Here is a 16190-nt window from a genome sequence, read left to right as displayed (position 1 = left end):
ACATACTAAAAATCTGAGAAAGGATGGACAAAGCCTTTTGATAGTGACTCAGTGGCCTCAAACCCTAGGCAAACCAGTTTGTCTTCTCTGGTAAATAAGCTGTTTTTGAGGGGTGCCTGGGTGGCTCAGCCGTTAAGCGTCTGCCTTCAGCTCAGGTCATGATCCCAGGGTCCTGGGATGGAGCCCCGCATCGGGCTCCCTGCTCCACGGGAAGCCTGCTTCTCCCTCTCCCTCTGACACTCCCCCTACTTGTGTTCCCTCTCTCTCTGTGTCTTTCTGTCAAATAAATAAATAAAATCTTAAAAAAAAATAAGCTGTTTTGATAGCTGGACTCAAGATCATTAAAAGATAATTGACCCAAATGAAAGTGGCCATCCTAACATGAGATACAAAAATAGACTCTAAATTGGCAACATAGGACACAGACCCCCTACAGCTGTCTGCAGAACTTTGATACAAATAAGATCTACAATGCAAATTCCAAGAATGCACAAATAAGACCCACAATGCAAATTCCAACAACTTCGAGACAAAAGATTGAGAGGCAGCATTTTAATATAAACAGTCAGGCCAGGCCAGAGCCTTGCTATTCCAAGTGTGGTGTGGCCCAGGAGCATCAGCATCCCCTGAGAACTGGTTAGAATCTCAGGTGCCTTCCTGTCAGACCTACTACATTCTAATGAGATCTACAGGTGATTGGATGCATATCAAAGTTTGAGAAGCACTGGGCTAGAACATTTTTTAAAGTGGGTTTTTGCTCTTAAAGTGTGCCTTGAGGTCAAAATAAACCCACTTAAAATATTTTTAGCTCATTATTCGCTCCATTCTCTCTACCTCTGAGCAACACTGTCACATGTCAGTGTCCTGCTCTGGGACTTTGAATCTCTCATGAATCCCAGCAGCGTACAGAAGTTTGCTGCGCCATTTCTGTAGTCCTTATGGGTTACAAATTGGATTCCAAAACTTCCGTTCAGCTGTTCCTTGTACAACACCCCTAGGAGGTAAGTTGTATAATGATTTCCTTTCTTAGAGATGATGAAACCAGGGCCCAAGGAGATTTTGTGACTCACCCAAGGGGCACCAAGCAAATTGGCATATAAGTCAAAATGAGAACTCAAGCTTTTGAGGTTCTAGTGCAAGGCTCACCAAACTTTGATGTCTTTCTTTTTATATAAGGAGGATTTTTTTGCATAAGAGACTTTAAGAACAAATTAATAGATAACACTGTGTGAGTTACTGAATAGAAGCCATGCACACGTGGGCCCCTGGGATTATGGAAGTTTAAGAAAGAACTGTCCAGCAGAGAGAGCAGTCAGGCGAGGGGGACCCTGCCCTGCGCAGCCCCCACACTCCTGCCATAGCCCAGGTTGACAGGTTCTGCAACCAGGAGCCCCAGAAGCCTCCAAGGCTCTTGGGGGCTCAGAGTTCACACAAGGGCTCTGTGGGGAAAGGAGCCAGGATTCCCATGAGGCCATGGATATGACTGCAGAGGAAATGTGGTGGCTTCTGGATGACAGCAACCTTTCCCCAGTAGGATGCTCGCTCCTACTGGTTTCTTTCATAGATTCAGAAGAGCTGATGTAACTGGACTCTGCCCAAATACACGTGGTGTGCTTTACTTGATTGGAGTTCCTAATTAATTCCAATTTCCCTGGCACAAACTGGAGCCACTTAATGACTCAGAAATGGTCAAGACTCTGTATCTGGTATTGATACCCATAGGCTCTTCCTACTTTGCCCGAATTTAGGATTTCTCTGTCAACCTGAGCTAAACAAACCCGCTTAAAGTATGTGGTTTGTTCAGTTTCAGCTGTCTATGTGGTGATTCTCTGAGGGTCCTCTAGATAATGATTGCCAGGGTGGCTGCTTAAATCCACCTCCTCCCACCCCCCCACCTCTGCCCAATCCTCTCCAGACATGCATATTCAATGGGACATATTCATGTAACTGATTACAAAACAAAAAGGTGGTGCACTTTAAAATTCCATGTAAAAAGTATTGCTTGGCTAATGTGCTCCTGCCTATGCGCTTGCTACACAGTGCGACAAAGAATAGAGTCATGAGGAATTCAAGGCTGAAGATGTTTGGGATTTTTTTAGACAACACGGGTGCACCCTGCACCTTATACCCTGCTCTGCAGCCTGCGTAGTTTTGGGGCTTGACCTAAGGCAAAAACTACAAAGCGTTCTAATGAGCAGAATTATATAACAGGAATGTATGTGCATATTTGACATAGTTTCTTCTCTTGAATGGTGGCCCTCTGGCTGTGACCCATGCCCTCTCCAAGGGCTAAGGAGTCCAGAGAAGGAGTCTTTTGTTTCCAGCTGCCAGTTCTTCCTTAGCCCCTAGGGCCCCAGGGACCTGCCCTGCTCTGCGTGGGCCTGCAGAAGCCCTGCAATTTCCACATGGGCGGGTGATTTCAGAACGATGGACAGAGCTGTTCGGCCAGCCTACAGGGAAGAGAGAAAAAGAGAAACAGATTTTAACCTGTCTGCCTCCTGCCCTAGAGAAGGGTGAGTTGGAAGTAGGCATGGGGCATCAAAGTCTATTCCAAGCATCCAGAGACCCTAGGAGAGGGGGAGATTGGAATGGCATGAGGATCATGAAAAATGGGTCGCCTTCCATGGAAACAGCAGTCACTTCTGGGAAATCTGTGCGATGGAAATAAGTGTCACATGGTTGGTTGGTTTTTCCCACATGGTTTTTAATACTTTTTTTTTTAACCGGAAAACAGAGGAAAAAAATAACTCTTCCATTTTTCCATTACCCAGATCTTCATGAAAGTTAGCATTTTGGTGTATTTCCCTCTAGTCTTTTCTCTTGTGCAAATTTGTTGTTGGTTTTTAAAAAGAGGAGTGATAGTACATATCAGTTTTGAACCTGCTTTTATTTTTAACGTATCGTGGCGTACTAGAAGATTTTTCCTTGTTCTTGCACAGTCATCATAACATATAATTTTTTCTTATTGGCTGTGTAATATTCCATAACTTACTGAACTCTTTCTCTTCTATTGGAGACTTAGGTTGTTTCCAGGTCTGCACCATCACAGATTTAGTGCAGAAAGCATTTCCCCCTTTCTAGTTATTTCCTAAGGACCAACTCTGAGAAGTGGGTCTACAGCATAGAAGGACATGCACATTTTTACACCTGATGCAGGATGCCACGGTGCTTTTTACATTGTGCGGGGAGCTGCCAGGCCCACTGTCTAAAGAAGAGGTATTCAGAGGGGCTCTCAGCCAACAACACAGGCCATTCTCTATAAAGAGTGAGGGGGAGGGGCGCCTGGGTGGCTCAGTCGTTAAGCATCTACCTTTGGCTCAGGTCATGATCTCAAGGTCCTGGGATTGAGCCCCACATTGGGCTCCCTACTCGGAGGGGAGTCTGCTTCTCCCTCTCCCTCTGCTGTTCCCCTGCTTATGTGCTCTCTCTCTCTCTCTCCGTCAAATAAATAAATAATAAAATCTTTAAAAAAAAGAGTGAGGGGGAAGGCTGACTCAACGCAGTAGACGCTGAGCTCTGTGATGGCAGCCATGGTCTCTTCAGTCCCATTCTAGAATTCTGAAATCCCACAGCTTCAAAACTACTTCTTTGGTAACTCATTTGGAGGCAAAACCCGATGTGACCCTTCTGTAGCCCAGGGAGTGTGAATATTTTTATATTCTGCTTCATAACTATTCATGGATTTAATATGTTGGGGGGCACCCAAGACCCCATTGGATTGTTCTCTGCCCTATTGTATATGAGTGGAATTACTTCCTGAAATGTGAGAATCCACGGAAGCAGGTGGGGGGTGTTCACACGCAGCTTAGAGCTCTTCAGTCTCACAAGGATGGAGTCCAGCTGCCCTCGGGGCTCCACACACTTGTCAATCACTATAATGCATGGCACAGAGCCAGACATACCAGAATAGAAACCGAGTGAGCTCAGGGGAGAGGATGGTGCTGTGTGTGTGTGTGTGTTGGGGTGCAGGGAGCAGAGGAAGGAAGTGGTGTTTCAGTAGGACCCCGAAGGATGTGCATGGCTTCATCAAACATAAGAGTTTCTTTTCCTGAAAATGCCTCATGACTCTCTGTACCTTCCTTTCACCACCATTTTTAAGTTGGTATCTGTGGAGCTGTTTGATAAATTAAGGTCTCCATGAGGTCAGACGCGAGATCTGGCCTGTGGCTGCCAGCCCAGCAAGAACATCCCAGTACCTGGCCCAGTGCCTGCCCTTTGGTCGGCACCCAGTGAGCATTGACAGAGGGAACGCTGGATGATAACAAAGAGGTATTCATTTCAAGCTGATGATGAACCTGAGCAAAGGCACTGCTAAGGAGTACTCTCCTAGGTTGGAATCAAGCAAAGACCTTAAGCAGAGGAGTCTTCTAAAAGCAGCCTGCAGAGTTTCGATGGAAGAGAGAGGCTTGGGTTTTGGTAGGCCTGTCCCCCTGTACTCTGGTTTCCATTGCTGTGCTTTGTCAACCCTGAGGCTCTATGAGGTGGAGATGGTGTGATTACTATGATTATGGGAAAGAGCCATGGGCCAGTCCTAGGGGACACATACATCTTTGAACAGGGCCACTGGGAGGTGACAGCCTGCATCTGTGGGCTTCTCACCTGCAGACCTGGGGAGGGTGTATCCCTCAAATGCCCTTGCCAGAGTCCTGGGAACAAGGCGACAGTGCATGGTTCCAGTGGGAACCCCACCTGGCCAGTCCCAGCTGGGAACACTGAAGACTGAAGAGATGGGAGGGGCTCAGGCAGCCAGCACACCTGTGTGGTGTGTGCGTGTGTGTGTGTGTGTGTGTGTGTGTGTGTGTAGTAGTCGGGCTGTCTTTCAATATGACAAGAACCTACAATGTATCAGGCAAAAAGGAGCAAGGCATAGTCTCTGCCTTAGGAAGCTTTCAGTTTGATGGGTACTTTGGAGGCATTGCCGAAATAAGCCCTTCAAAGTGTGAGCCTCAGAGCCCAGAGAGCTGTCCCCACCACTTCCTCTTCCTCATCTCTCGGGCAGCCCCCCAGAGGCTGGGTAACTGATTTCTCAAATTAACTTCCAAACCTGGAGAAAGTGCCTTACTGGCTGTTCTGGGGGTTCCACATTTATATCAACCTGTAAATATTGGTAGGATGAGATAAACCTAGTTCAGTACAGAATTCTCACTCAGTTTTCCAAGAAATTATCAAGTCATCGAAACCGCGTCTAAGTCTCCATAGGGAAGGCGCACATTGAAACGACAGGGTGGCCATGGTAAGGGCTGGACCCTACCCTCAGGGTAAAGCTGGAGTAACAGGGCTTGGTGCTCAGTATGGCCTCCGTCGGCAGTTCCCTGGTCCCTCTGAAATGTCTCATGCAAGTTACCTTTGGGAAATTGAGGTGTGAATCCTGACTCAGCCCTCACCCAAGCAGGCAGCAGGTGAGTGGGCCATTAGTAGGGTCTAGAACCCTCTGTGGGCCTGCTGCTAGCACTTCCTGGGCACCCCGTACTCGCCGAGCATCCCCTAACCCTCTCACCTTCCACTACAATGGGCTTTGGCCACCATCTGGGTAGCTGTCCAGTTCCTCCCTCCCAGGATTCTGGCCCTGCCCTGGTCCTCAACCCTGGTCAGGCTCTTCCTGATCCAGCACTGATTGGGACAGTGGTCCAATCCTGCCTGGACTTCAGCACTCACTCATGCCAGAGTTCCACAGCTATTGATGTATTGGGCCAGATGATCTGTAGTTCTTTATCGTTAGGATGTTTAGCAGCATCCCCGCCTCCCCTCCTCCCCCAATACAGCAAATAAAATGTCTCCAGACATTGTTGAATCTCCCCCAGAGGGCAGAATCACCCCTCAGTGAGAGCCATTTCTCCCTTTGGTGGCTATTCTTGTCTGACTTGCTCCCCTAATTCCAGACCTTCATCCTCCTAGTCCCTCCAGACACTGCCTGCAAACGCCAAGGCCCCTACTCATTCTTGTGCTGGTTGCTTCTGATTAGCTGTCTCTGCTCACCTATTCATGACAATAACTGTTACCATCAACTGAGCATCTGCTCGATGTCAAATACGTGTTTCACAAATACTACCATATTTAGGTACGGTCTACGACTCTCCCCATTTACAGGGGCTAAGAGGGTTAGATGACCTGCCTGAAGTCACACAGTTACTAAACCCAGTTTCAAACTAATGAGTGTCTAAAGCCCATGCTTCTAGCAATCACTCGATTTGTCCAGCTTACAAGAGAGCCCTCACTGCGCTCTTCCTCCACCTCCAGGAAGCAGTCACTGACCTCTCTCTCAACTTGTGACAGATCTGGACAGAGGCGTCCAGGAGACCGCCTGAGTATCCCAGCTGACCAGGGATGTGCCCCCTGTCCCACAGGCCTGCCCTTTCAGGCTTCCCTGGGGCAGTAGTCCCTCCTAGGAGGACCCTGGGCCTGTTCCAGAAAGGAGGGTGGGGCTGCCTCTTTCTGCCCCGGGACAATCCTGCAGCGAGTTCATGAACACAGATCCTTTGTCTGACTGTATAATGTTTGCAACAGGAGGCTCTTTTTTCCAGCAACCCACCACTGTTCCCACATGCATTTCCAGAGGGTCTGTGCTCTCTATCTCAGAAATGGCTTTGGGCGGAGTTGGGGTTCACAGGCACTGAAGATTGCTGGACCAGGGTGTGTGCTGCCCGGGTGTGATGTGAGGGACCCAGCAGCTTGAATCAGTGATGGAACAATCTCGGGTGGTTCAGATATGGCCCGGTGAGAGGGTCTCCCCTTGGGCAGGGAGGGGACTCTTCCCCCTCTCTGGGCCTTTTTCCCCTGCAAACTGTGGATGTTAAGAAAGTACAGGGAAGTGTGTTTAAAGCATTACATTATAGTGCCACTGAAGTCAAACCTGGGCTTGCGTCCTTGCTCTGAGAACCAGCAGCTTGTGACCTGAGGACAGCTACATAAACTCTCTAGGTCTCTGTTTCCTTATCAGTAAAAATGGGGATGGAAGTGTCTACATCACTAGATTATCGAGAGGATTAGGAGCTAATGCATGGAAAGGGTCTGGCTCCTGAGAGTACTCTGAGGAATTCGATGGAGCTAGCCTGCACCAGCTGTGTGATGGGGGTATGTTACATAACCATGAGGTGATTCTGTTTCCTTCTGAGCACACGGGTGGCATCCACAGAGACAACCTCATAAAGCTGTTGTAGGGTTTTAATGACGAGGTCCGCAGTCTGTGCTTCATGCAGTGCCCCGCGCTGAGCAAGCACTGGGTCCATGCTGGCCACCATCCTCACTGTCATCACCATCAACTGACAGAGACACTTATTTAAGAAGCATGTGTCCAGGGGCACCTAGGTGGCTCAGTCGATTAAGCGTCTGCCTTTGGCTCAGGTCATGATCCCAGGGTCACGTGGTCCCTGGAATTCTGCTGGCTGGCCAGGCACTTTTCAGGAAGGGAAGTGAAACACTTACTTGTTAATTGCCTGGAAGTCTCACCTTGTCAGTCAGGGTGCTGTCGCAGGCGGGGTGTGCCAGGAGCAGGCGCACCATGTCGGCGTTGCCATGGTGACAGGCCAGCATGAGGGCTGAGGATCCCTCGTGGTCCTGCAGGTTCACATCTGCCTGGCAGCTCAGCAGCGCCTGGACCATGTCCTCCCGGTCGTGGCTGACTCCCAGCATCAGCGCGGTCTGGCCCCCCTGCCACACAGAGCACAGGGGTGTGGTGAGGATCCCCTCTCCAGCCCGGGGACACTTGGGCAAGACTTTGCCAGAAAATGACTGTTGATCTGAATCTCCTGCTGCTGGGGTTGGACCCATCCTTCTCCACCCAGCAAACTTCTGCTTTTCCCAAACACTGATCAAATGCCACATCCTCTCTAAAGCCCTCTACGAACCCCTCCGGCACGGGATCGTAACATAGAACTTACCACTTGGTATTGCAACCTGTCAGTCTCTCTCGTGGACTGTGAAATTTCTGATGGCAGGGACTAAGTCTTTTTCATTTCATCTCTGTCCCCCCAGTGCCTGGCACTGAGTACATGCTGGTAAATGTGGAATGATGGAGTAAAGGAAGGGTTGAATGCTTCCCCACCATGGCTTCCTATGGCCTGCCCCAGCCTAACTTCCTCCAGGAAGCCTTCGTCTGCTCAGAACACCCCTGGTATTTTCAGTTCAGTGATACCCAGAACCCTCTCTGTCTTGATAAGATCTCTGCCTGCATGGTCCTGTGGTCATTTCTAATCCATAGTCACAGACAATTTTTTTTAAAGTTTTTTATTTATTTAAGTAATGTTGTCACCCCACTTGGGGCTCAAACTCACGAACCCGAGATCAAGAGTCTCATTCTCTTTGGACTGAGCCAACCAGGTGCCCCGCCATTGACCCTTTGTGACATCCCTGTAATCATTAGCGCACATGGCAATGGCTCAGAGTCAGAAAGTGAGCCCAAGCCCTGGATCTTCTGTTTCTTAGTGCGTGACCCTGGCCCCATCCCTCGTATTCCCTGAATCTTGGTTTTTTTTCTTTTCTTAAAAATTAATATGATAATGACCTGTCCCATGTACCTCACAGGGCTTTTGTGGGAATTAAGTGACATAAAGGATGTAAATATAACAATGTGTGGTAGCAATTTTTCTTTTTTTTTTTTTTAAAGATTTTATTTATTTATTTGACACAGAGAGAAACACAGCGAGAGAGGGAACACAAGCAGGGGGAGTGAGAGAGGGAGAAGCAGGCTCCCTCCTGAGCAGGGAGTGCAGTGCGGGGCTTGATCCCAGGACCCTGGGATCATGACCTGAGCAGAAGACAGATGCTTAACGACTGAGCCACCCAGGCACACCAGTAGTGATTTTTCTGATTACAAATTGGGCATTATTTCTCATAGATTTTCCTTTATAACCATGGTCCTCTTACACAACTTGATTATATTTTGCCCTCATGGTCCTCCTGGGTTCCAGGGAGGTCGGGCTTGTCTCTCTCACTGGACATCAGCCTTTTTTAAAGTTGTGAGAATGAGGCAACCTTTCTGTTTTCTGTCCTTTCAGGTCCCCTGCAGTTCTGAGTGCTGTGTCTTACACGTAAGAAGTGCTGAGGACATGTTTGCTGATGTGTTTGTTCACTGATTAAGGGCCAATCTGCAGTCACTGATGAATTATGCTTCCCTGCCCAGAATGCTGGGGCTTAGAAAAAAGAAAGGGGGTTTGCAATAGGAAAATCCTGGCTGTGCTGCTTATTATCTGTGTGAATCTGGACAAATTAACCTCTCAATGACTTTTCCTGATCTGGTAAAATGGGAATGCTTAACAAAGTTACCTGCCTTATGGGGTTGTTGTGAGACCGGAGTGCTTAACAGGTGCTCTGCATATGTTAGCTATTATTGTTGTTAGGAGCATGGGAGGTAATGTATGACAAATGCTCAGTATGTGGGAATGTATTCTTTGGTGTCCTGGTTCTCCATTTCTCTAGAACCCAGACAAATCTGTCCAGAGAAGACTGTTTGCCTTTTGGGTTGCTTATATTCAGCCCTGAAGTAATGGTTCTTCCTTCCTTCCTCCCTCCCTTCCGATTTTATTTATTCATTTGAGAGAGAGAGCATAAGCAGGGCAGAGGCAGAGGGAGAAGCAGACTCTCTGCTGAACTGGGAACCCAACGTGGGACTCAATCCCAGTACCCTGGGATCATGACCTGAGCTGAAGGCAGACGCCTAACTGACTGAGCCACCCAGTTGCCCCGTAATGGTTCTTTCTTCACTGGACTAACCAGACCATGAGATTTCCATTGAAAGCCAGATGACATATGTAGATCGTCTTCTTGTCTGCCCCCCTGCCTGACTTCTCCTGTCATCCTCACCTCCCTCTTTGTCCAATTCTATACAATTTAATTCACTGATACTTATAAACTGCTGCTATATGCCAGGCACTGTGCTGATCCTGGAGATACAAAAAGAAAGAAACAGCTTAGCCTAGGAGACTCCCAGGCTCCCAACTCACTCTTACTGACCTGATCCCTACTGCTCTCCTCTATGGAGAAGCCCTGGAGGGAGCTGGAAGGGAGCAGTAGCAGCTATGAATTCCCGCCCTCCTTTAACAACCTGGGATGAGCCCCTTACCCTCCTAAAGCATCACTTTCTCCTCTATAAAAAAACGGCCCAGTCCGTTAAGCATCCAACTCTTGATTTCTGCTCAGGTCATGATCTCAGGTTTGTGAGATCAAGCCCCACATCAGGCTCTGCACTGGGCGTGGAGCCTGCTTGAGAGTCCTTCCGTCTCCCTCTACTGCACCCCACCCCCCTCTAAAAAGGGGGGGCATTGATTTTTATTTTGGTGACCATCCCTTCTTGCGAGAGGACCAATTTAGAGGGGTGCCTGCGTGGCTCAGTCGGTTAAGGATCTGCCTTCAGCTCAAGTCATGATCCCAGGGTCCTGGGATCGAGCCCCGCATCGGGCTCCCTGCTCAGCGGGGAGCCTGCTTCTCCCTCTCCCTCTGCCTGCCGCTCACCCTGCTTGTGCTCTCTCTCTCTCTCTGTGTCAAATAAATAAATAAAATCTTAAAATTTAAAAAAATAGAGGACCAATTTAGAAGAAAAATTAACATGTTTTTGGGAAACATTTAAAATGAAAACAGCCTTATTAAATCCAATGGTGTAGGAGCTCTAGGTGAAAATACTTTGAAAAACAGAAAGTAATCTACAAGTGTCTGTTTCTTGCCACCAGTAGGATTGCTATTAGATGGAGTGTGCAAAGTGACTCTATCTGGGTAGGCTACCATCTGCAGTCACTTTGTCGGGGGCGGACAGGGGAGTTAAATATATTGTTGGGAGGCACTTTTTTATGGGTCTTAGTTTTTTCCACATCTTGTGAGTGAGTGAGGCATTTTCTGCCTTGTTGTTCTAGATGGTCTTTTTATTTTGTATTTTTGGGGTTTTAAAAAATTTATTTAAATTCAATTAATTAACATACAGTGTATTATTAGTTTCAGAGGTAGAGGTCAGTGATTCATAAGTCTTTTATAACACCCAGTACTCATTACATCACATGACCTCCTTAATGCCCATCACCCAGTTACCCCATCCCCCCACCCCCTTCCCCTCCACAACCCTCAGTTTCTTTCCTATGATTAGGAGTCTCTTACGGTTTGTCTCCCTCTCTGTTTTCGTCTTGTTTTAGTTTCCCTCCCTTCCTCAATGATCCTCTCTTTTATTTCTTAAATTCCACATATGAATGAAATCATGATAATTTAGACAGTCTTTTTAAAGATGCTGGTACAGTGAACAGCCTTGGAAGAGAGAGATAGTATCTTCTCCAAAACAGAGGGCAGACATACTCACTATCCAGTATAAAAGATTCAGGTTCCCTACACTCAAGGTTCCTCTCCAGTAATATAACCCACTCTATGCAAAGGGATCTGGCCATCCTCACACTGCCCTATGGGAATTGGGAATTGGGGCTCAGAGAACTGGTATAAATACCAATGCTCTGACTACTCTTCTTGCTGTGAATAATACACTGTCCTTTGTCTCTGGCACAGGAGTTTCATGTCTTCTACCAGCATCCATGACACTGTAGCATGCCAACTTGTTAACATTAAGGTAGAGTACAATCTCACACCCTTCACAGTTCTTGATAGTTAGGCTACCTCTCTGATCACTCTGGGGAGGTGGGCGGGGAAGGAGAGTTGCATGCACCCTGTTGTTCTCATATTGGTCAAAGATGGGTATGTGGTCTTTTGAAGAGTTCCCCTCGTTCTCTATGGAGCCTTGTCTAATGCAAAGCCCTACTGGCTAAGGACCAGACCCCTACTCTGTGCTGTCAAGTAGAGGGGCCTGGAAGCTGAACAGAGACATGCCAACCCTCTGAACTGTTTTCTAATTCATGATTGAGGTGGGTCACCTGCAGGGGCTTCCTATGCAACCAACTAGCAAATGCTTTCAGCCTTTTCATGCCTTCTCCTGCTGGTGCTAACTGTGGGATCACTTCGTTCAAAAGTCAGATCCAGGTGGACTTTGCCCAGTTGTGGACCAGGACATAGATGACAAGCTCACTGACCTCCATCCTAGCCTGTCTGGATCTCAGAAGCTTTTGAGGAGACCAAATGTATAGGCTTTGGACAGATGCCATTTGGAGGGCCCAGCCTTCTTGGGTTAAAAACTCTACATGGATCTCTGTGGAATTTCTCACCCCACTGGCAGAATAAAACTGAGAGGTACCCATATTTATTAAAGAGGGGATCATGTTGGGCGCCTGGGTGGCTCAGTTGGTTAAGCGACTGCCTTCAGCTCAGGTCATGATCCCAGGGTCCTGGGATCGAGTCCCGCATCGGGCTCCCTGCTTTGCGGGGAGCCTGCTTCTCCCTCTCCCACTCCCCCTGCTTGTGTTCCCTCTCTCGCTGTGTCTCTCTCTGTCAAATAAATAAATAAAATCTTTAAAAAAAAAAAAAGAGGGGATCATGTTCACACCTCCTACCTGAGTAGCTTGGATGTTCACGTTTCCTTCTCTTAAGAGTTTCCAGACAACAGCCATGTCTTCGTCGGTCTCTGCAGAAGCCAAGGGAGTGATCATCACGGCAGTATAGCCAGCTCGGTTCGGATGGTCCACGTTGCAGACACCTGCAAGAGGAGCACTGGGCATTGGACTAGCTCACAAGGGAGCATAAGTGAGTTTCTGCTTAGCCTGATCAACATCTGCCAACTGCCTGCTGGTTAAAAGGCCATGGTACAGAACAGTCTTTTCCCAGTGGTGGAGTCAGTGTTTACATTTGTAGAGGCCTTTAAAAGTGAACTAGTTTTCTTTACAAGTTTTCTGAGGCTACCCAGCAAGAAAGGTCCATGGTAGTAGGTCCAGAGATGGCCAAGGGGTACAATGATCATGATTATTTCCTAAAGCAGTGTTCTAGACACTGATGGTCATTGAAGCTTCATCAACTGCCCAAGTAAAGGTGAAATGAGACCAGGACGCAGGTCTGTCTGGCTCTAGAGCCCATCACTCATCCAGCCACACAGCACCCAGAGCTGTGCATTTTAGATTTTACTCTATGTTGTGTGTAACTCTTAAGCTGACGGCTGAGTCTTCAGGTCTTTCCCAAAGGCCGAGTGATATGTTGGGCAGTGTACCAGGGGGCCTGAAAAATGCCACAGGATAAACATAGGAAGTCTTCCAGGAATAACTATTTCGTTTGAAAAATGGAGGGAGAAAAAAAGCCTCCATGCATGTTTATATTAATAATACATTTCACAGTAGAGTGAAAAATAGCATATTTTTAAGATGAAGTATTAGTTGAGAACTCAGAATAAATGTCTGCTTTGTAACCCTGGGGATATGCATTCATATCCCTCTCCACCAAAGGCGACATAGGAGATCATCAGCCTGTTATCTCTTGTATAAACGATCCCACCCCATAAGGGCGGTACCATGAGGTAAACAAAATCTTCCCCATACTGTTGCTTATCTGAAAAACCTATGTATCTCTTTTGGACAATAAAAAACTATCTCAGTAGATCAAGTCATTTAGCCTTTCTTAGCGTTTCCTCTGTAAAATGGGGAGAATAATAGAACCTATGGGGTTACTGTGATAATAGAACCTGTGGGGTTACTGTAAAATTTAATGAGTTAATATATTGAAAGCACTTAGAACTGCACCTAGCACATAACAAACACTCAATAAGCATTAACTATTTCACTATTATTGTCCAGAATAGTATTCTTGTTTTTATAGCCTTGCTACTTGCTCATGAAAACTTAGGTATTCATTGTAACAAATCTGTTTTTTTATGAAAAAATGTCTGGGCTACTTATGAGTTCTGTTCTTGGGTAAAAAACCAATATTGGTTTGACAGTTCCCCCACACCTATGGGGGGAATTTTTCAGAAATGTGCCATTGTGATGTCAGGATGCCATTGTATACAAAAAAATCATTCTGACCACTGTCATGACCAGCTGGGCTATGAAAGCTAAATATAACCCTATGCATTGCCTCACAGCTCTGCCCTGAGAAAGATGGGAATATCTGCATTGCCTTTTTATTCTCATGACTATTTGATGTTTGCTTTTAAGAGGTGTAAACAGTCCTCAGGTTACAGTTCTCTTTAGTCTCTTCAGAAACATGACTTATAACTCAGTAGAGTAAGGACTGACTCCTCCCCAGGGGCTCAGAAAAGGGGCTGAGGACCCAGGACTTTCACAGCAGATGCTTCTGAGCAGCCACCAGGGAGTGAGCCAACCGTCCCTGGGGGCGAGGGGAAAGGCTCTTGACTGAGCATGCTCCAATTCCGCAAGCTTTCTCCTCTGTAGTGGCGTTCTGGCAAAATGAAGGTGCATCACCAAGGACTAAGGTGGCAGAGGTGCACCTGTTGGCTCTATACTCAATCATGAAGAGTCACTTCTGTGTAGCCCCTTATAGTCTGTAATGTGCTTTCTGGATGCCTCACAACTGCGTGCCTAGGTTTCAGAGTGTGACCAATATGCCCTCCTCAACAGGCCTTCTACAGTGAAGGAAAGTAATGGTACCTTCAGCCCATTCTCCAGCTCCCCTTTATACTTTATGCTTATGGCTATTTTAGCTGTATCAGTATGATAAACAGAAAGCTTCCAGATCACTTTAGGGTTGAGGAGAACCGAATGTATTCCCAGTTGACACCAGCAGAAATGTATAACAACCAAAGCTTAGGTTGTCTGTTCTCTGGCCTGGCCTGGCCCACCAGGAGGACTTCTAACCGGCTTCAAGTCCAAGCTCTTCAAGATGAGGCTCTGCATGCCCAGAACACAGAGGTATGTTCCATTTAATTATGTGCCTTTCTCAACTGAGCTACCCCTTTTATGGTGTCCATGAATCCATGAAGAACTGAAATCTAGTGCAATTGGCTCAATGTTAGAGTTGTGACTTTATCTTCCTCTGATGGTGTGGAAAGCAGAAAGAATTTTAGGCTGTCATTAGGTACATCACCTTTCCATTCAGGTAAAAAGCCCTCAATACTGCTTAACAGAATTTTGGAGAACTGGAATGATGAGAAGGAGCCAGGACTGAGAAGGGCTTCAGGGAGAAGGATTCAGATAGAAAGAGAATGCAGCAGTCCTACGGAGGGAATGAACTTGGTGAGTTGGAGGCCATGTAACTGGAGTGGATGGAAGGAGGATGCATGGTGATGATTGAGGTAGCAAATGCAGGTGGGAGCCAGGCCATCCGGGATTCCTGAAGGCCAGGCTGAGGAAGCTGCCTTTCATTCTTAGAGCAATGGAAAGCTGTGGGAGGCATTTAAGCAAGGGTGGGTAAGATCCAAGTTGGGGGAAAGCTGTTGGATCTGGAATTCAGACTTCCTGATGCTCACTTAAACGCCTCCTCCGGCCTCCTAAGTAAGGGTTACGGATCTAGCATGTGCCCCAATTCCTGGATGCCAGGAATGAGAAGAACAAACCAATGGTATCACCTTTAAACCCCAGCAACACATGGAGTCATTGCGCGCTCTCAGGATCACACAAAAGTCTGTTGACTTTTCTGAGCATCACTTTCATCATCTACAAAACAGGGATAATCATCCCAATTAACAGGAGTTTTGAGGATTAAACAAGATCTCATATGCCAAGTGCTCAGCAGAGGGCCTAACCCATAGAGATCATTTGGGGTTTTATATCTCTTATTGGTACCCTCCTAGATATCCCTCATACAACCTTCCTAAACTCACAGATGCCATTGGGCCTGGACACACCTTCAGCCAGCCCCATCACCCATCTGTCCACACTGTCACTCCTAGGCTGCATGATGTTGTCCCACACAGCAACATGAGGATAATGACACCTCCATCACAAGGGTGCTGTGAAGAATAAGTGCCATAATAAAGGCATGGTGGTTTAGTCCAGTTCTAGAATACAGCAGGAGCTCAGGACAGTGAAGAATCTCATGCTGGAAGGAAGTGGGTACCAAAATGGCCCTTCAAGGAGGAACCCAGACTGAGCAGACGCAACCATTTCTGACCTGTCTCCAGCAGCAGCTTCACCACAGAGAAGTTGGAGTGGGACACGCTATAGTGAAGGGCCGTGTTCCCATTGCCATCAGCCAAGTTCACCAGCAGCTGCAGGAAGTGTGGGGAGTGGGGCCGGACCCCTCGGAGGTAGGCAGCCACCACAGCAGGGCTCGACGACTTCCGGCTGGAGACGCGGAACCACTCTTGACGGAGGGTGTTCAAGCTCTGCCTCTGAAATACCAACAGATTCCAAATCCAGGAGGTCACCTGGCCTGGGGAGCTCCAGCTG

At 47.4% G+C, this 16190-nt stretch overlaps 1 protein-coding gene across 6 annotated transcripts in view; it reads right to left on the bottom strand.

Annotated features, from left to right (window-relative positions):
- Positions 1-16190, bottom strand: part of KANK4 (KN motif and ankyrin repeat domains 4) — a 103682-nt gene that overhangs the window by 23942 nt on the left and 63550 nt on the right. For 4 of the 6 annotated variants that reach the window (XM_064589052.1, XM_064589053.1, XM_064589051.1 and 1 more), the window contains 3 exons: positions 15913-16132; positions 12411-12553; positions 7447-7647 (listed from right to left, as the gene is read on the bottom strand). In XM_064589052.1, the coding sequence (XP_064445122.1) occupies positions 7447-7647; positions 12411-12553; positions 15913-16132 (564 nt within the window). Of the gene's footprint in view, positions 1-537; positions 2451-7446; positions 7648-12410; positions 12554-15367; positions 15456-15912; positions 16133-16190 lie in introns of those variants that run through there. The other 2 variants (XM_045897540.2, XM_045897542.3) reach the window with 2 other exon arrangements.

The sequence above is a fragment of the Mirounga angustirostris genome, unplaced genomic scaffold (assembly GCF_029215605.1).
Source record: "Mirounga angustirostris isolate CCGP_5_RB_7025 unplaced genomic scaffold, mMirAng1.0.hap1 SCAF_4, whole genome shotgun sequence".
NCBI lineage: Eukaryota > Metazoa > Chordata > Mammalia > Carnivora > Phocidae > Mirounga > Mirounga angustirostris.
The sequence above is the reverse complement of the archived record's forward strand: the minus strand, read 5'-3'. Positions and strand labels throughout refer to the sequence as shown.